Source organism: Pelophylax lessonae, assembly GCF_965119305.1.
Source record: "Pelophylax lessonae genome assembly, chromosome: 9".
Lineage (NCBI taxonomy): Eukaryota > Metazoa > Chordata > Amphibia > Anura > Ranidae > Pelophylax > Pelophylax lessonae.
In genome coordinates this window covers 52,926,028-52,946,514 of record NC_138776.1, presented here as the reverse complement: position 1 = coordinate 52,946,514, position 20,487 = coordinate 52,926,028, and the positions used below count along the sequence as shown (strand labels likewise).

The following is a 20,487-nucleotide window of genomic DNA, read 5'->3' as shown; positions in this document are numbered from 1 at the left end:
TGGCTCCTGCATACAGCGACACGCTACACTCCATTGCTCTCTATGTGTAGCGAGGATTGGATGTGATGGAGCTCGTCGCTCACCTCTCAGGAATTCCTGACTGTTTAGTAGCCTCGGGCCACTTCATTCATTGTAGGTCTGATTCATCCATCGCACCGCGCCAGACACGGCGGAGGTGTCTGAAGATTGAAGTGCGAGGAGACGACCCCACACACTCCTCGCTCTTTGTTCTCCTCTTTACCTTAAACAAAAGAACACCTTAAAAGAAACCCGATAAGACACTCGAAGATGTGAAAGTAAATTCTTGATGGAAAAGTCCCTTCGGAAAAATACGTGGTGAAAGTCGCTCAACCGCATGAGCTGCCATTGGTTAGGAAGTATAAAAATAAACCGTATTTCCCTCGCGGGTCTCTAGATAGAGTGTTCCACCATCGCTAAATCAGCGCAGTGGGTGGGGCACGGCTTCTTCCCAAGGTGAAAGGCAGTTTTAAAAATTGCTTTAATAGAGATCCAAACCTGAAGAACAAACATGTCAGACATTGCAGCTCACCAGCCTTTATATGTGGTGGCCGCATTCGTTTTCTTTTTACAGGGTAGGAATATCTTCTGTAAGTATAACAAATACTTGTTGATCCTGCCATAAATCTAGTGTCCTTGTCACTTGCTGGGAGCCCATTGTCACTAATTATTTTCTCAGGTTGCAGCTTTACCACATTGTATCCAGCGCACTTTTCACACAACACAATGGGAGCTGAACAGCCCATTCAAACTGGCGCGATCCGACTTCGAGGGGCGACCTGTGTGCACCGCGACTTCGGCGCGACTTGCAGGGACTTCACATAATGGAAGTCTATGCAAGTCGCTCCCAGGTCGCCCCAAAGTAGTACAGGACCCTTTTTCTAAGTCGGAGCGACTTGTGTCGCTCCTATTAGAACGGGTCCTGTGCTAATCAATGGCGAGCGACCGAGCGCGACTTGTCAGGCTGACAAGTCGCCTGACAAGTCGCGCTAGTCTGAATGGGGTCTTAATCTCAAACAATGTAATCAGTGGTCTCAGCGATCTTCTGGGAGCTACAGAACACCCCCCAGTGGAGGAGAGGAGAAAAGGAGGTGTTTGTAGTAGTGATCGACCGACAACGATATTTTGGTCATCACATATCGGTATATATATTGGCCAATATTTTCGTACATTCATTTTTTATTTTTTTTGACAGGTACTGTTGTGGAGGGATCTGGGGGGTCTAAAAGACCCCAAACCCCTCCTCTGCACTTAAAAGCATTCAAAACGCCAAGTTTGGCTGTTTTGAATGCTTTCATTTTTTTCATTTGGCTCCGAGTACCCCAAAGTGATGTCATGACATCACTTCCGAGTTTTACATGGAGACCCGATCAGAGCCGAATGCGGTTTCGATCGGGTCTTCTCTCAGGCAGCCGTGCAGCCGGTGGGACGGGAGACCCGGGCGAGCCGCAGAAGGCGGCGGGGGACGGGGGGGAGGGATGTCCCCTCCAGCTCCTTGTAATGACAGCCGAGCAGCTCCTCAGCCGCATCGGTTTTCATTACAAGACAGCCGACCGTCGGCTATGGACGCCGGTACCGGGGTGATTCCTCTAGCTGCAGGCATCACTCCGGTACAAGCACTTTCCTGAAATATCGGCAATATCAGTAACCTCAGGGGTCGATTCCGATATATTGGGGAAAGTGCATATCGGCCCCCAATATATTGGCTTTGCCGATAATCGGTCGATCCCTAGTTTGTAGTCTAATACTGGCAATATATCATACGAAAAATCGTTCAAAATCATTTTCGAAAAACGAACAGTCGACCATGAGAGCAGACAATCACGCCATCATGTAATGACCGATAAATTGTTCAATGGACATAAATGAATCCGTTTTTTGTGCGTTTTTTCACATATACCGAGTGCATACAGCTTGGACGAGAAATGCATTAAAGGATAACTCCACTTTTGTGGTATAAAAAATAGCAATAAAAGAAAAACAATATAGCGTAAACAATTGCGACACAAATCATATTGTAATTGAATGTTATTAAAAATTTCCTTTTCAATCTACAGCTGTTGTAATTTTCTGAAAATGCAATACAATATGGCCGACTGGAGTTGTTCTGTACACAGAATGTATACTGACCACACCCCCAGAAACATCATTTCCTGCTTGTGTGATTGGCTCACCAATTTTCCCAGAACTCTGCATTAAGATACAAGTCAGATTTCTGGCATCCCCTGCAACAAAAATGTCATTTTTGGCGAGATACTCCCCAATAGGAACACGTCTAAAGGGATGCAGGCCCAGCAGCTTTCCTCATTAGAGCCCTGCAGCTGCCACAGCTGATAGATAATTATGAAACCACTCCCATTAGACCCACTCAGCACAGAGGAACAAACTGATTTCTTCAGAATAACAAAAGGGAGGAATCTGCAACAAAGTTTGTTATAATCCCTGCAATGTACAGAGATCACCCGGGGGGAATGTTTTTTTCTCAATAAAAGTGGAGTTACGCTTTAACTTTTCAATTTACTTTCGGTAGAAAATTTCAAAACTTGTCCTTTGTTTTTTCAGCTAAAAATCGTCACAACTGATTACCGATTTGTGCCCATTGCCCGGCCGAAAAACGAACGAATTGTCCAAATTTCGGCCAATTTTTCAAACAGTGTATGGCCAGCATAGGTCTGTGTGCTGTGGCCACTCTGTATATAGTGACAGGCCTGTGCTCTCTTCTCTGTATTTTTGAGGCTTTTTAGTAAGCAGAGCACTGCAGACACCCACATAAAATATAAGCACAGCAGATTGATTCATAACGCCACACCCAACTGCTAAGGACAAATATCTGATTGTGTATATCTGTCCGAAGATAAGATCAGAGCATAGTAACTGGGCAAAGCATCAACCGGCTCAGCTGGAAAAAGTCATTCATTCCTCTATGGAGCTGCAATGCAAGTTTAAATGGTTCCCCGATGCACCTTGCCAGTGCACTTCAATGCACCTGTTGCAGCGCATTACACCCCCTACTGGATCAATGTTAGGCTCCTTTCACACAGTATGTCTGTCAAACGGACTCCGCTTTTCTCAGCGGGGGATCGATCCGCCGATCCCCCGCTGAGCAGGAGAATGACAGCTGCTCTCCGCACGGCGTGCGGAGACACAGCTGTCACAGCCCCATAGATCTCTATGGGGGAAATCGGATGGGAACGGACCGTCGGTCCGTTCTCATCCGATCCCATCCGATCCGCTGGACGGATGGAAAATAGGGTTTCCATCCGTCCAGATTTGACGGATCGGATCGGGTGTCAGCAGACATGTCTCCGCTGCCATCCGATGCCCCATGGAGATGCATGGGGGGACCGTTCAGATCCGCCAAAAGAACGGACAGGCGGATCTGAACGCCTGTGTGAAAGGGGCCTTAGGTCTCTCCAATCAGTATGTAGCAAGAGCTTTGCTGATTGTAGAGCTGTAGATTTGATTCTGCAGGGGGGCTGTCAGATCTCTGCAGAGATACCACTGATTCCACACAAAGAAAACAGGTCCTTCTCCACAGCATGCTGGTAGGGGACAGGCTTATCTACTCAGGCTGTGGCTGCTTTCTGTAGAAAATCGACTTTAAGGGCTCATTATGAGGGGTGGCAGCCCTTGGCGGTATGTGGTGGATGGCTTTTGAGAGGCATTGAACAGGTAGTGAGGAGGCGGAAGTTTTCGCATTGTAAATGCCGCACCCCCATGCATTACACAACCCCATACACTTAAGTGGGTTACGTTCTGCAATGGTACTTCTTGCTGAAGGCAACGCGCACTTCATGGTTTGCTGCGGTTGCAAAACATTCCCTTATTTAGGTGGGTGGTTGGGGAGGGTAGGTGGTAAAACTGCAGCTCAACTGTCTGCTTTTATCACCTCCTAGACATTCATCCTTGGTGAATCACTTTTCAGAGGATGTTTAACAGACAGTGGGGGAGGCATTATGTCACCTCCTATTTTAACGCCTAAATCACTGCGCCACACGGCAGTTGCAGCACAGGCCCCATTCAGTTGAATGAGTTGTGTTCGGCAGGCAGTACTGCCCCCTGAATGCAACGGGGGCATTGTTTTTGTGGCACCGCATGTTGGCCGTGGCATGTGTACACCCCTATCTGCTGCCGTTGCAGCTTAAGGGGGGAAAGGTCATAGGGGAGGCAGTATCTATATCTCCCCCCCCCCCACAATTATAAATGAGGCTCATTTATACATGCGTCAGTCGTCCTCCGCCGGTTTTAACCCTGTAAATGCTGCTCAACATGGCTGTAGGATGGTTGGCGTGGCCTTGTACACTTAAAGCAGAGTTCCGGCCTCAAATACATTTTTTAACTAAAAATCCCCCTATAATACTAATCCATCGCCCTTTACAGAACCGCTATTCTCATACTTACAAGGTGTACAGTATTGGATTTTAGTCAAAATCTTACTTTTAAAAACGCTGTCTGAGCACGGCCATCTTAGACGTGGGCATCTGAAGCCGCAGTGTAATCTGCTGTGTCCTTCTTCCTGATTCCAGGGAGTGTTCTGGGAGTTCTTCCTGATTCCAGCCTCCTGGGAGTGATGACAAACAGCTCCCAGAATGCAATGCAAAGGTGGAAGTGATGTCGGTGGTCGTGGCCACAGAGGGGGGAGAAGGAGGAAGTACAATCAAAAATGCCCTGAAAATAAGGTAAGGGACCCCCGAAAAAAATTGAAAATGCCAAATTGTTGATCAGCATAGCGAGCGCTCCAGGAATCACTAAAGTTGCAAAATAGGCCGGAACTCCACTTTAAATCGGTCTCAACTGGTGGAAGTACTGGCCGCTGATTGTGATATGCTGTTTCAGTTCTGCAGCAGAGCAATGCATCATGGCCATGGCATGTGTACAGCCCTGAGCAGCTGCATGCACTTTTTGGGTGGGTGGTAAAACTGAGACTGAACACCTTGCTTTTACTGCCCCGACTGCCCATGCAAACAAGTCCTTATGCCAGGTTCACACTGGTGCACTGCAGTTTGGTTGCAACACGTGTGTATCTAAAGTTTTCATGTGTTTTACTGTGATTTGAGCTGTGGCCCCCATAGACTTCTGTTCGGTTGTGAGTTTTTGCTGCGTTTTCTCAACGCGTATCAAAAGTCCTGCATGCTGCGTCTTTGGTGTGCTTTCAGAAAATGCAGCAAACATGTGATACCTAATAGAAGTCTATCAGACTGCTGCTAAAACTGCGAGTTAAGCCCTCGTTCACACTGGAGCAACTTGTCAGGTCAAATCACATGACAAGTCACAACGTATTGTCAACAATGGCACTGTTCAAATCTATGCGACGCCGACTTTGCAGTGCCGCATCGGTTTAAAAAAGTAGTTCCTGCACTTATTTTGGGCGATTTCTGGTGTGACTTGCATAGATATCTGTGTGTGAAGCCGTACAGATGTCTTCAAAGTCCCACCTGAAGTTGCACTGAGATGTGACTTTGAAATTGTGCGATTTCAGATGAAGTCGCACAATTTAAAAGCCGCATTTAATGTGAACAAGGGCTAAATGCACACAAACCACAGATACAGCCGGAAAATTGCACAAGAAAATTATATAATGTATGGCCAGCCTTAAGGCCCGAACACACAATATGAAAATTGGAAGTAAAATGTAATCCCATGAATGACCTGAGTCCTGACGATATTGGGATCGTTAGTATGGTGCTTGCCAAACAGCCGATTAGGAATTTTCGGCCGACATAAACTGAATGGGCAGGCTATAAAATTATTACGCGAATGCAACCTCCGATTTTTCAGTTTGGTCCACACAAAATGGTAAGAGCGAGACTAGGCATGGTCAGAAACTAAAGAACACATTCAACACAATTCAATACGTGACATCACTTCTGAAGATGAATTCTGTCGTGTGAGAATTTTGGTATGAAAGTAACCTCTTCACTTTCCATATGAGACTAGCATGCAACAACAAAAATGGACGAATATTTGTCTGATAATCTGATCGTGTGTACCAGGCTTTATGCTGACCATACACAGGTAGTGAAACATTAGCAAAAGTGTTGGATGAACTCGATCATTTGATTTTTGAAATGTTCGTGGGCTAATTTCGATCCTCGAAATGCTAAGTTTTATGGCAAAAAAAATTAACTATAATGTTGGATTTTTTGGGCCTTAAGTTAACGATAGATTTTCTAAACATTAATGGCATAGATGGAAAACAGTTAAAAAAAAATTGACAGCGCATGTGCGTGGTAAAATGTAACCCCGGATCGTGTAAGCGATTGACGAGAAAGGTACCATTTATGTAGTTTTCAATAGATAATATGTCAATAATTAGGTGACATATATTGATACAATGATGGTGTTATTAGATTCACATTTGACCGATCTTTTGAAATCCAACCGTTTTTTTTTTTTTTTAACAATTTTCTAACCATGTATGGCCAGCTTAGACTTGCACACCTTTTTGTTTTGTTGCACCTGAAATGTATAATTAGGTGATTTAATGACAGTTCAGTTGGATTGGCCCATTGCACACAGGTGTTATGATCAGTTCCCTTCACCTGTCAGTTTTTCAGGTGGACCTCACCATGTCAGTCTATGGACAGACGGATGGAGATGGACATGTGTCTGTCTACATCTGATCACCTCTGAGTCCATCCAGGTCTGAAAAAAAAAAAAAAGCAAAGAGTCTTTTTCTGTTGTTCTGCACCAAAGGGCTCTTTCACACGGGCGGTCCGATCAGATCCGCCTGTCAGTTTTTTAGGCGGATCAGATCGGATCCTCCATGCAGCTCTATGGGGCAGCGGGTGTTAGCGGAGGTCACCTCCGCTGACACCCGCTGCCATCCGCATCCGATCCTGTGCTGAAATCTGGACGGATGGAAACCCTATTTTTCCATCCGTTCAGTAATCGGAGCGGAGCGGATCTGATGAGAGTGGACAAGCGGTCCGCTCTCATCCGATCCCCCATAGAGGGCAGCGGGTGCTGAGACACCTCCCTCTCCGCTCTGCAAGCGGAGACGGAGCTGTCATCCGCCCGGCTCAGCGGGGATCGCGGATCGATCCCCGCTGAGCAACACGGATCCGCCTACGGAGGCGGACCGTGTGAAAGAAGCCTAAGGCACATTTGTGCAACTTGTCATGCAACTTTGGACATCTGAGTTTCACGACATGTCCCTTCCCATGTTTTCCAATGATAACCATTCATATATGCGCAACTTCACAATGGTGTGATGCGGGAACCCTGTGAATCCACCGCGGGTTCTCTCATCGCACCCAACTCGCAGACAGTTCACATTGCCATATGCCAACTGCTGGGAGTGTCAATACAAAGTTAATAACACCCCCAGATTAGTTTGCATATCATAGTGCAGTGTGAACACCCAATGCGATCCGATTCTGGTAAGGACCAAAAAAAGGGTCCTGCGCAACTTTGGTCCAAATGCGATGTGAACATCGCAAAGACATTGCATGTGATTTGTATAGCGGTGCGAATCACATGCAATGTCTTCCATCGCACCAGTGCAAACCGGCACTCAATGTAGTTCATGCACTACTTTGGTCTGACTTTCATGCAACTTGAGGGCCATAGACTTCAATGTTAACCCTCAGAAGTCGCATGAAAATCATACCTGAATGTTATACAATGCAACTTGTGTTCAACAGTTGTCCATTAAAACTGGTCAAAGCCAAAGTCGTATCCAAGTTGCACCCATCCAAAGTTGCACCAAAGTTGCACTTCAAAGTTGGCGCAACTTTGGAGTCATACAATTGTGAAAGGGGCCTTAATTTGACAGATTGGAGGGGATCTGATGTACATCTGTTGGCCCGATGTAAATGGATGCACGTCTGGTGGCCCTTTATAAATGGATGCACGTCTGGTGGCCCCATGTAAATGGATGCACGTCTGGTAGCCTGATGTAAATGGCACACATCTGGTAGCCTGATGTAAATGGCACACATCTGGTAGCCCGATGTAAATGGATGCACGTCTGGTGGCCCGATGTAAATGGATGCACGTCTGGTGGCCCGATGTAAATGGATGCACGTCTGGTGGCCCGATGTAAATGGATGCACGTCTGGTGGCCCCTAGATCCAACAGGGGTCTGGAAAGCTCTGGTTTCTAAATGCAGAAAAAGCTGTACAGGCACCGATCTAACAAAGGTGACATCTGTCCCATCCCGCTCTGATTCAGCAGATCTGTTTAGGCCTCTTGCACACGTTACGGATGTTTCAGCATCAGCATTTCTGGGTGTAATTTCAGCCATTTGTGTTGGACGTATTTGCATGCATGTGTTTATGTGCATTTACGTGCACAATACGTTCCTAGGTAAAATCCATTATTATTTATACTCATATGTGTGTATCCACGCAAGATACTGACCGGGAACGCAGATTTTTCTTCTTTTTTTTCAACTAAAGTATACACAGCGCTTGTTTACACACCTGGGTGTACAGGCACATTGTAAACAATGGGCTACATTTTAGATTAGTAAAATAAAACGCTGTACTGAGCTTTTTCAGGCTGCAGTGTGCAGGAGGCCTTCGACATTGTCTGCGGCTTTGAAATCCTGCGACTTCATCTGAAATCGCATGATTTCAAAGCTACATGTCAGTGGAACTTTGGGTGTCACTTGGAAGATGTCTATGCAAGTGACACCCAAAATCACCAAAAGTAGTGCAGGAACTACTTTTTCAAATCAGTGCGGTACCGCAAAGTTGGCGTCGCACCGATTTGAACAGTGTGATTGCCAGCAATATTGTGCGACTTGTCATGTGATTTGACCTGTCAAGTCGCTCCAATGTGAACGAGGGCTCATACCTGGATATTGCACCAACATGCTTAGCTGTGTTGCGTTGTCATTCAATGGCACTTCAATGCACTGCTAGGGCTGGTAGCGCATTACATTAGAAAAAATTAGTTTTTTTTTTTTTTTTTGAAGCATGTACGGGTCCTTCCACACGAGTGGTCCGCTTGGCGGACTCTGATTTGCTCAGCAGGGGATCTGTCCGCTGATCCCTGATGAGCAGGCGGACACTGTCCTGCTCTCCCCTATGGGGAAAATGGGGGAAAATGGACTGCGTGTCTTATCTGATCCGATTCTCCTGCCGGGTGGAAAATAGGGTCACCATCCATCTGGATTTGGCAGACAGGATCGGATCGGACATGTCACCGCTGACATCCGCTGCCCCATGGGGGGGGGGGGATAAAGGGTCCGATCAGGTCCGCCTAGAAAACTGACAGGCGGGTCTCATTGGACCACCCGCATGAAAGGTCCTAAGGCAGGAAATTGATTTTGAATAGGCTGCTTAAAGCAGTAGTATACTCCGCTTTTTAACTTTTACCTACAGGTTAGGCTATAATAAGGGCCACCTGTAGGTAAAATTAATATCTCCTAAATCTGCACGGTTTAGGAGATATTCACCCTGCATGCAGCCACTGACACCAGCGGACCTTCAGAGCTCCTTGCCGGAAAGTGAACAGGAATCGCAGCACATTCCTGTATGAATTACATGCAGTGTCTCTGGGGTGCGACTTGAGACATTGATTTGTATGGCTCAAGCTGCACTGCATTTGCACCAAAGTCGTGCAGAGCCCTTTTTTGTATGCACCAGAATTGGATTGCATGGGTTTTAATGCCCATACGATTCTGCAAATCTTACTGCATTTTGCAAACTGATTTCTGAGTGCTGTTAATGGCTCTTTCACATGGGCTTTCCGCCCGGCGGACTCCGTTTTGCTCGGCGGGGATCGATCTGATCCTCCCGATGGATGGAAAATAGATTTTGTGTTCTTCTGGATTTCACGGACAGGATCGGATCGGAGAGCAGCGGGTGTCAGTGGAGATGTCACCGCTGACATCCGCTGCTCCATAGGGGTGCATGGAGCGTCTGATCAGGTCCGCCTAAAAAACTGACAGGTGGACCTGATCGGAAAGCCCTAACTTATCATATACTCTGCAATCGGTTTTCATGAACTGGTTGCGATTTTGATGCAGTGAGGAATCCGCAGTGAATTAGCTGTGAAGTCGCACCGCATCTAGTGTGACCAGAACCTTAGACATTCGTCTATATCTGTCTCTCCAATTGATAGACAGTAATCCGGCCATGTGAGGCCTCCTCACCACCTGTTTTACCCCATTTTTGCAAACCAATGTGTGGCAACCTCGTGCGTTGCATGGGGTTGCGGGGCGTTTATGGTGCTTCTCTATTTGCACGAATAGGTTGTGTCCAACGGGCTTGCTGGCCACAGAACAGAACTTTTTGGATCATTTTTGTCAGGGTTGTGCAGCATCGCGACTGCAGCATGTGAACACTCCCATTCGCTGCCATTTCAGTTTAAGGGGAGGGCGGGTGCTAAGAACATTTTTAATGCCCCCCCCCCCCCCAACTGCTCTAAATGAGGCCATAATGTATGATAACATGTTACAATAACACACTTGTGATTACACAATACATAATGTGAATGAGCCCCCATTGCTCCACATAGAACACAGGCAGACCATCAATCCTCCACCATGGGATCATTTACATTGTGGGGGGGTCTTGTGATACAATGTTACATATATAGTTTGGGGAAATGCTATATTGGGGGGTCACACTTGATGTCATTTTTAGTTACTGATACTATATAAAAAAATGATCATAATAATTAAAAAAAAAAAAAATAAATAAAAAAATAAAAAAATATATGTGTGTGTGTGTGTGTGTGTGTGTGTATGTATGTATGTATATATATAATATATATATGTGTGTATATAGAGTGAGCTTGTGAGTGATGATTGGCAGCTGGGAACCCCCCAGTGTCTCTGAACGATGCCTTCGCACAGCAATGGTGGCAGCGCCCCCTAGAGGCGGGTGTGGGTGATGCGGCGGAGAAGGAATGCGGAGCTCTCATAGTGCAAGCGGTCGGGGGGAAGAGCGGAGCCGGGTGATGATCGGGAGATTCTCCATCTACAGCCCGATCCCCGCACACACCGCACCGCTCTCATCACCTCCCTCTACCGGGACCGATCACTGCCCAGGGCGGAGGAGAAGACGGAAAGTCGGGGGAGAGCTGGGACGGAGTGCGGACACATGGACAAATACACAGGTACCGACCGACCGACACCGATCACCCTGTACTGTCATCATAGAGGGGGGGACACCTCTATATATCACTTTATATACTATAATATCACTGTATATAATACTATAAAGTATATACCATCATACACCAAATACTATACATTATATACCATCATGTTACCGTATATAATATATACTACTATATATCCCATCCTATCCCTGTATATCACACAGCAGGACAGGTATATACCATTATATCACACCTTATACTATAATATCACTGTACTATGTCACTGGGCATCATATACTATAATATCACTGTACAGCACTGATCACACTCCAGGACTGCATACTGTATTATCACTGATTAGTGTATCATTGTTCAGCTCTGTATATAACACACCAGTACAACTCTGTATATAAGACCAGTATTACTGTACATAACAGTACTGTATATATCTCACCAGTATGACACTGTATATCAGACCAGTATATCATTGTACAGTACTGTATAGGAGACTAGTATAGCATTGCACAGCACTGTGTATGAGATCAGTTTATCATTGTACAGCATTGTATATGGAACAGGTATATCAATGTACAGCACTGTATATAGGATCAGTATGTGACTGTACAGCACTGTGTATGGGACCAGATGGCACTGTACAGCACTGTATATTTCACTAGTTTAACACTACATCACACACTGGTGTAATGCTGTATATGAGACCGGCATATTACTGTACAGTACTGTGTATGAGACCAGTATATCATTATACAGCCCTGTATTTGAGACCAGTATATCATTGTACAGCCCTGTGTATGAGATCAGTATATCATTGTACAGTACTGTATATGAGACCAGTATATCATTGTACAGTACTGTATATGAGACCAGTATATCACTGTACAGCCCTGTGTATGAGACCAGTATATCACTGTACAGCCCTGTGTATGAGACCAGTATATCACTGTACAGCCCTATGTATGAGACCAGTATATCACTCTACAGCCCTATGTATGAGACCAGTATATCACTGTACAGCCCTGTGTATGAGACCAGTATATCACTGTACAGCCCTGTGTATGAGACCAGTATATCACTGTACAGCCCTGTGTATGAGACCAGTATATCACTGTACAGCCCTATGTATGAGACCAGTGTATCACTGTACAGCCCGGTGTATGAGACCAGTGTATCACTGTACAGCCCTGTGTATGAGACCAGTATATCACTGTACAGCCCGGTGTATGAGACCAGTATATCACTGTACAGCCCTGTGTATGAGACCAGTATATCACTGTACAGCCCGGTGTATGAGACCAGTGTATCACTGTACAGCCCTATGTATGAGACCAGTATATCACTGTACAGCCCGGTGTATGAGACCAGTATATCACTGTACAGCCCTGTGTATGAGACCAGTATATCACTGTACAGCCCTGTGTATGAGACCAGTATATCACTGTACAGCCCTATGTATGAGACCAGTATATCACTGTACAGCCCTATGTATGAGACCAGTATATCACTGTACAGCCCTATGTATGAGACCAGTATATCACTGTACAGCCCGGTGTATGAGACCAGTGTATCACTGTACAGCCCAGTGTATGAGACCAGTATATCACTGTACAGCCCTGTGTATGAGACCAGTATATCAATGTACAGCCTTGTGTATGAGACCAGTATATCACTGTACAGCCCTGTGTATGAGACCAGTATATCACTGTACAGCCCAGTGTATGAGACCAGTATATCACTGTACAGCCCAGTGTATGAGACCAGTATATCACTGTACAGCCCAGTGTATGAGACCAGTATATCACTGTACAGCCCTGTGTATGAGACCAGTATATCACTGTACAGCCCTGTGTATGAGACCAGTATATCACTGTACAGCCCTGTGTATGAGACCAGTATATCACTGTACAGCCCTGTGTATGAGACCAGTATATCACTGTACAGCCCTGTGTATGAGACCAGTATATCACTGTACAGCCCAGTGTATGAGACCAGTATATCATTGTACAGCCCAGTGTATGAGACCAGTATATCACTGTACAGCCCTGTGTATGAGACCAGTATATCACTGTACAGCCCTATGTATGAGACCAGTATATCACTGTACAGCCCTATGTATGAGACCAGTATATCACTGTACAGCACTGAATACCATAGCGTGGCATAGCATTGTTGAATGCAGTAGATTAGTATTAATGCTTATGATCCATTTGTGCTGTATATGGATGGATGTGATTTGTAGTTATAACAATGAGAAGATATACAGCACAGCAGAGATGAAGGTGTCTCTGAAGTTGGGGGAAGACGGGTCCAATCTTCAGGTGTGAAAAGGGTTCTTTACTGTACAAGCTGTGGAATAGTCTTCAATGTGGATCCTTGGAATCATCTGATGGCCTTTGGGATTAGACAGATATATATATATCTCAGAATATATTTTAAGGGGATTTTCCTTCCTCTGAATCATTTTTTTTTTTTTTTTTTTGGGGGGTGGGGGTGCCTTTTCTCTTCTCTTCTCTGTCCTCCAGCTATGTAACTCCAAAACTTGCACTATGTAATGTGGGTTGGCCTTAGACGACATTGTACAATCCTTTATAACAACACTGAATTCCGCAGATTGTTCTGATCCGATCAGACCGTCTGCTGGACCGCATTCCGCCTCTATAATCCGGATCCTTCCAGAGGGGCGGAGAATGCGGATCTCACCCCATGTACTGTGTTTATAAAGAAACTTTGTGTTTACTGTAAATATTATTCCTCCAGCTGTTACATTGTATCTTGCTGAGTGTTATAAAGAGGACCTGTCATCCCTCCCAGCAGGAGGAGGCTCATGTGCAGTCAGTGGGGTCTGACCCTGCAGAGGCATTTCTGGTGATTTGATGGGAATCTCTTTTTTTGGGGTGCTCAGTAGAAGCAGTGCTGGATATAATGGGACAACCTGCTATCAAACCCTTCCATTACCCAGGATGGGGGTGCTGGGGGACAATGGCTGCAGAATGTATTCAAGGATCCAAATAGTAAAGGAAACATTTCTCCTTTTGAAAATGCTAGCCGACTGGCAGCCCCTGGTTCTAGTGCTTTCTTAATGAAGTACAATGAAGGCAAAACTTCTTCCTTGCCGTCTGTGCCCCCTGTTAGGGAGATATTTGTCCCGTTTACTGTTTTCATCGCAGTAAACGTAAAATAATTTTTCCAAATGTTGGGTTGGCACTAAGACAGGAATAGAAGGGAAATCTTCCAATGGGGACACAATTACTGATGATGCCCTGGAATTCGCAGACTTTGGAGGGGTTTCCTCTCACTTCCTGGTTTGGCTATGGGACAGGAATAGAAGGGAAATCTTCCAATGGGGACAATTATTTCTGATGGTGCCCTGGGATTCGCAGACTTTGGGGGGGCTTCCTCTCACTTCCTGTTTTGGCTTCCAATGGGGACAATTATTTCTGGTGACACCCTGGAATTTGCAGACTTTGGAGGGGTTTCCTCTCTCTTCCTGGTTTGGCTATGGGACAGGAATGGAAGGGAAATCTTCCAATGGGGACAATTATTTCTCATGGCGCCCTGGAATTCGCAGACTTTGGAGGGGTTTCCTCTCACTTCCTGTTTTGGCTATGGGACAGGAATAGAAGGGAAATATTCCAATGGGGACACTATTTCTGGTGACACCCTGGAATTCGCAGACTTTGGAGGGGTTTCCTCTCACTTCCTGTTTTGGCTATGGGACAGGAATAGAAGGGAAATCTTCCAATGGGGACACTATTTCTGGTGACGCCTTGGAATTCGCAGACTTTGGAGGGGTTTTCTCTCATTTCTTGTTTTGGCTATAGGACAGGAAAAGAAGGGAAATCTTCCAATGGGGACACTATTTCTGGTGACGCCCTGAAATTCGCAGACTTTGGAGGGGTTTCCTCTCACTTCCTGTTTTGGCTATGGGACAGGAATAGAAGGGAAATCTTCCAATGGGGACACTATTTCTGGTGACGCCCTGAAATTCGCAGACTTTGGAGGGGTTTCCTCTCACTTCCTGTTTTGGCTATGGGACAGGAATAGAAGGGAAATCTTCCAATGGGGACACTATTTCTGGTGACTCCCTGGAATTCGCAGACTTTGGAGGGGTTTCCTCTCACTTCCTGTTTTGGCTTTGGGACAGGAAGTGAGGGGAAATCTCTCCAAATGGGACACAGAAGGCTAAAGAAAAAACCCTTATTATTCATTCTCAAAAATGGAAAAAAAAAAGTGTTAATTTCAACAAGATTCTGACAAACCGGACAAAATGTGCTTTGTGGGTGGCCCTCTCAGCCCCTCCTGCCTGTCATCCTGGTATTGAAAAATCAAAGGAGCCAGACAGAAAATTGTCAGAAAACAGCGGCAGCGTCCGATTGGTACAATAGCCCAGCAGGGGGATTTATCCATCTACGCTCTATAGCATGAATGGAGGAACAATGGCTGAATGACTGAAAAAAAGAAATGTGCATGGCCGGTTTTAGTCATTGATCTCAACCAAGCAGAGCAGAAAGTCAGAACTACCCAAACCAAGCTGGAGCCTCCGAAAGTATACACTGATCAGCCATAACATTATGACCACTGACCGGTAATGTTAATGCCATTGATTATCTCATTCCAAAGTTTTCTGTCAGTGGATGGGGTGTATTAGGCAGCAAGTGAACATGTTGTCCCTGAAGTTGATGTGTTGAAAGGAGAAGAAATCGGCAAGCGTAGGGATTTGAGCAACTTTACCAGGGATCAAGTTGTAATGGCAGGACCAGTGTTTTTCAACCTTTTTGCAGTCAAGGCACCCTTTAAAAATCATGAACAATCTTGAAGCTCTTGAAGCACCCTTTAAAATTTATGGACAATCTCGAGGCACCGTTTTAAAAAATTATGGACAGTTTTACATAATGCAGCAACAACCACACAAGAAGGACACCCAACGTTAGAGGTAATTTATTCTTCCAAAGCAAATACACTTTTGAAAACTGGTACTGACTAGTATACCAATGTTTCTCTTCTCCCTCAGTTTTTCTGCATTACTCAGCTAATATGCCCCAAATGCTGATAGAGTATTGGTTCTCAACTCCTGTACTCGGGACGCGCTAACAGGCCAGGTTTGCAAGATAACTGAAATACATCACAGATTATCTCATTTACTGCTCAGTGATTGCAGTATTCTAGTCTGCATCTCCCTAAAGTAATTCTTAAAATCTGGCCTGTTAGTGGGCCCTGAGGGCAGGAGTTGAGAACCACTGTGATGGAGGCGGTGGAGAGTCAAACAAGGATGCTATGCAGGTGTCTGACATCAACTGATGACACCATTGGTCGTTAGAACACCAGCAGCTAGAAGGTTGTAATGGTGTACTATGAAAACCCGTGGCTTTGTGTACCTAAAAGGTGGGCTTCATCCACATGCCAGCTTGTATACAATTTTTGGGCAATTTTTAGGCATTTTGCTGAGGCACCCCTGAAGAAGCCTCGAGGCACCCCTTAAGAAGCCTCGAGGCACACCTTAAGAAGCCTCGAGGCACCCCTGAAGTAGCCTCGAGGCACCCCTGAAGTAGCCTTGAGGCACCCCTGAAGTAGCCTTGAGGCACCCCTGAAGTAGCTTTGAGGCACCCCTGAAGAAGCCTCGAGGCACCCCTGAAGAAGCCTCGAGGCACCCTGGTTGAAAAAGGTTGGCCTACATGAAGGTGTGAGAGCAACTCTGAAACTGCAGCTCCTGTGGGATGTTCCCAGTCTGCAGTCATCGGGACCGACCAAGAGTAATCCAAAAATGGAAAAACGTCAAACTGGCTTCAGCCCCGGTTCACACTTGTGCGTGTGCGGGGTTCGCATGTAATATCGGAGCGCACTGCTCCTTCATTACATGCGATCGGCTGTGCGGTGCGAGTTTAGCCATACACTTTGTATGGCTAAATTCGCACCGCAGCCGCACCAAACACGCACAGGACCCTTTTTTCTAGCCGCATCAGGATCGGATCGCACAGCGGTTCACACTTGTGCGATCCGATCCTGTGCGAGCTGCACGATCGCACTGCGATATGCGATCAAACTGGGGGTGTCGTTAAGATTACATTGACACCCCCAGCGTATCGCATATGGCAGTGTGAACTGCCGGGGGTGCGTGTGCGATGCGGGAACAGGCTGCGAATTCGCAGCCTTCCCGCATCGCATATATGTGAACCGAGCCTCAGGGTTATGGTTGGCCAAGGCTCGTTGATGGAAGTAGGGAGCAAAGGCTGAGCCATGTGGTCCGATCCAAAAAAAAAAGAGCTACTGGAGCTCAAATTGCTAAAAAATGTAATACTGGTTCCAATAGAAAGGTGTCAGAAGGCACAGCGCATCCCAGATTGTTGCATATGGGGCTGCATAGCCACAGACCGGTCAGGATGCCATTACTGACCCGTATACACAGGATAAAGTACCTACAATGTGAGCATTAGAACTGGACCATGGAGCAATGGAAGAAGGTGGCCTGGTCTGATGATTTCAAATTTGAGGAACACAAGTTTGAGGTGTTGACTTGGCCTTCAGATTCTCCAGATCTCAATCCAATCAAGCATCTGAGGGATGTGATGGAAAAACAAGTTTGATCTATGGAGGCTTCACCTCACAATTTACAGAACTTAAAGGATCTGCTACTGACGGCTTGGTGCCAGATAGCACAGCATACCTTCAAGGTCCAGTGGAGTCCATGCCTTGATGGGTTAGGTGGATGGTTATAATGTTATGGCTGATCAGTGTAGAAGACATAGGATTGCTATGGCAGCCAAGCAACGAGCATTTTCAGAAGGAGAGGTCAGAAAAAGGTTACCTGTCCTCTCAGTACATTTTTTCTTTAGGTAGCAGACCTGGTTGGCTGTGATTTGCCTTCCAGCCTGTGGTGGAAGAACTACAAATACCAGCTGTGCTTGCATATCCTTGTAGTTCCCAATAAGCTGCATTACAGCATATGGTGCCTGCCTGGACTTGGAAGGCGGATTGAGTTGGAAAAAGTTTAGGAAACAGGAAAAGTGTGAGACTTCCCATGAGAGACATTTATCACATCAATTCAAAGGGAGGAATTTTATAGGAGTGACATCACTGCTCTGCAGATATTTCACAAACGTGACTTTGCTTTTGTTTTAGCGTACGTGAGTGACATCACTGCGGTCCTGGGAGAAATTATATTTTCACAGGACTGACATCACTATACTAGAAATATATGTCATATTTCACAGAAGTGACATCACTGCTTTAATTTAACACCAGTGGCTTCACCATTTCCCAAACAATAGGTCTCTCTATATTACAGTAGTGACATCACTGCTCTCCAGATATTTTCTTATATACAGAAGTGACATCACTGCTCTCCAGATATATTATACAGGAGTGACATCACCGCTTTCTGAATATATTAGAGGAGTGACATAGCCTATATAATATAACATATGTGGAGAGCAGTGATGTCACACCTCTATAATATTTCTGGAGAGCAGTGATGTCACTCCTGTATAATATAGTATATCTGGAGAGCGGTGATGTCACTACTGTATAATATAGTATATCTGGAGAGCAGTGATGTCACTCCTGTATAATATAGTATATCTGGAGAGTGATGATGTCACTCCTGTATAATATAGTATATCTGGAGAGTGATGATGTCACTCCTGTATAATATAGTATATCTGGAGAGTGATGATGTCACTCCTGTATAATATAGTATATCTGGAGAGCGGTGATGTCACTCCTGTATAATATAGTATATCTGGAGAGCGGTGATGTCACTCCTGTATAATATAGTATATCCGGAGAGCGGTGATGTCACTCCTGTATAATATAACTTATATCTGGAGAGTGGTGATGTCACTCCTGTATAATATATTGCTCTCCAGATATAAGTTATATTATACAGGAGTGACATCACCGCTCTCCAGATATAAGTTATATTATACAGGGGTGACATCACTGATCTCCAGATATAAGGTATATTATACAGGAGTGACATCACCGCTCTCCAGATATGTTATATTATACAGGAGTGACATCACCACTTTCCAGATATAAGTTATATTATACAGGAGTGACATCTCCGCTCTCCAGATATAAGTTATATTATACAGGAGTGACATCACTGATCTCCAGATATAAGTTATATTATACAGGAGAGACATCACCACTCTCCAGTTATGTTATATTGTACAGAGTGACATCACTGATCTCCAGTTATGTTATATTTTACAGGAGTGACATCACCACTCTCCAGTTATGTTATATTGTACAGAGTGACATCACTGATCTCCAGTTATGTTATATTTTACAGGAGTGACATCACCACTCTCCAGATATAAGTTATATTATACAGGAGTGACATCACCACTCTCCAGATATAAGTTATATTATACAGGAGTGACATCACCACTCTCTATATAGACGTTCTATTTTACAGGAGTGACATCAATGTTATTTGAATTAGTGATGGAAATTTTACATCTATTTGTGTTTGAATGTTTTTTAGTTGTAGTTTTGTGGCCTTCTAACAGGACAGATTTTCTGGATTCACCAAACTTATAGAAAATGTTTAAAGAGTAACTCCACTTTTGTATAGCAAAAAACCCTCCCCTCTGGGTGATCTCTGTACATTGCAGGGATTTAAACAAACTTTATTGCAGATTCCTCCCTTTTTTGTTGTTTTGGAGAAATAGCTGTTTGTTTGTCTGTGTCCAAGTGAGTCTAATGGGAGTGATTTTATAATTATCAATCAGCTGTTGCACCTGCAGGGCTCTAATGAGGAAAATGGCAGGGACTGCATTCCTTTAGACATTATTATTATTATTATTATTATTATTATTATTATTATTATAATACAGGATTTATATAGCGCCAACAGTTTGCGCAGCGCTTTACAATGTGAGGGAAGACAATACAGTTACAGTACAATTCAATACAGGAGGAATCAGAGGGCCCTGCTCGTTAGAGCTTACAATCTAGAAGGGAGAGTCAAGTGAAATAAAAGGCAATAACCGAGGGGGAAGGCAGGTGGATAAAATGGAGGACATTATCTCTCTTGGGAGTATCTCACCAAAAATGACATTTTTGTTGCAGGGGATGCCCAAAAACCTGACTTGTATCTTATTGCAGACTTCCAGCCAATCACACAAGCAGGAAATGTTTCTGGGGAGCGTTCTGTACACCATCTGTATATAGAACACCTCCAGGTTGCCATATTGCATTTTACAGAAAATCACAGAGCTGCGGATTGAAAAGGAAAAATCGTTTTTAATAACATTCAATTACAATATGACTTGTATAGCACTGTATATCCTAATATTCATTTTTTATTTTTTTGCGATTTTTTTTTTTTTTTTTCTTACCACGAAATTGGAGTTACCCTTTAAGTACAGAGGTCCATGGGCACATCTCACA

At 44.8% G+C, this 20,487-nt stretch overlaps 1 protein-coding gene across 2 annotated transcripts in view; it reads left to right on the top strand.

Annotated features, from left to right (window-relative positions):
• Positions 1–10,861: 10,861 nt before the first annotated feature.
• The window catches only part of AFAP1L2 (actin filament associated protein 1 like 2), a 190,050-nt gene continuing 180,424 nt past the window's right edge, over positions 10,862–20,487 (top strand). The window contains exon 1 of one of the 2 annotated variants that reach the window (XM_082267950.1): positions 10,862–11,091. In XM_082267950.1, the coding sequence (XP_082124076.1) occupies positions 11,076–11,091 (16 nt within the window). In that variant the 5' untranslated portion in view covers positions 10,862–11,075. The remainder of the gene's footprint in view (positions 11,092–20,487) is intronic. The other variant, XM_082267951.1, reaches the window with a different exon arrangement.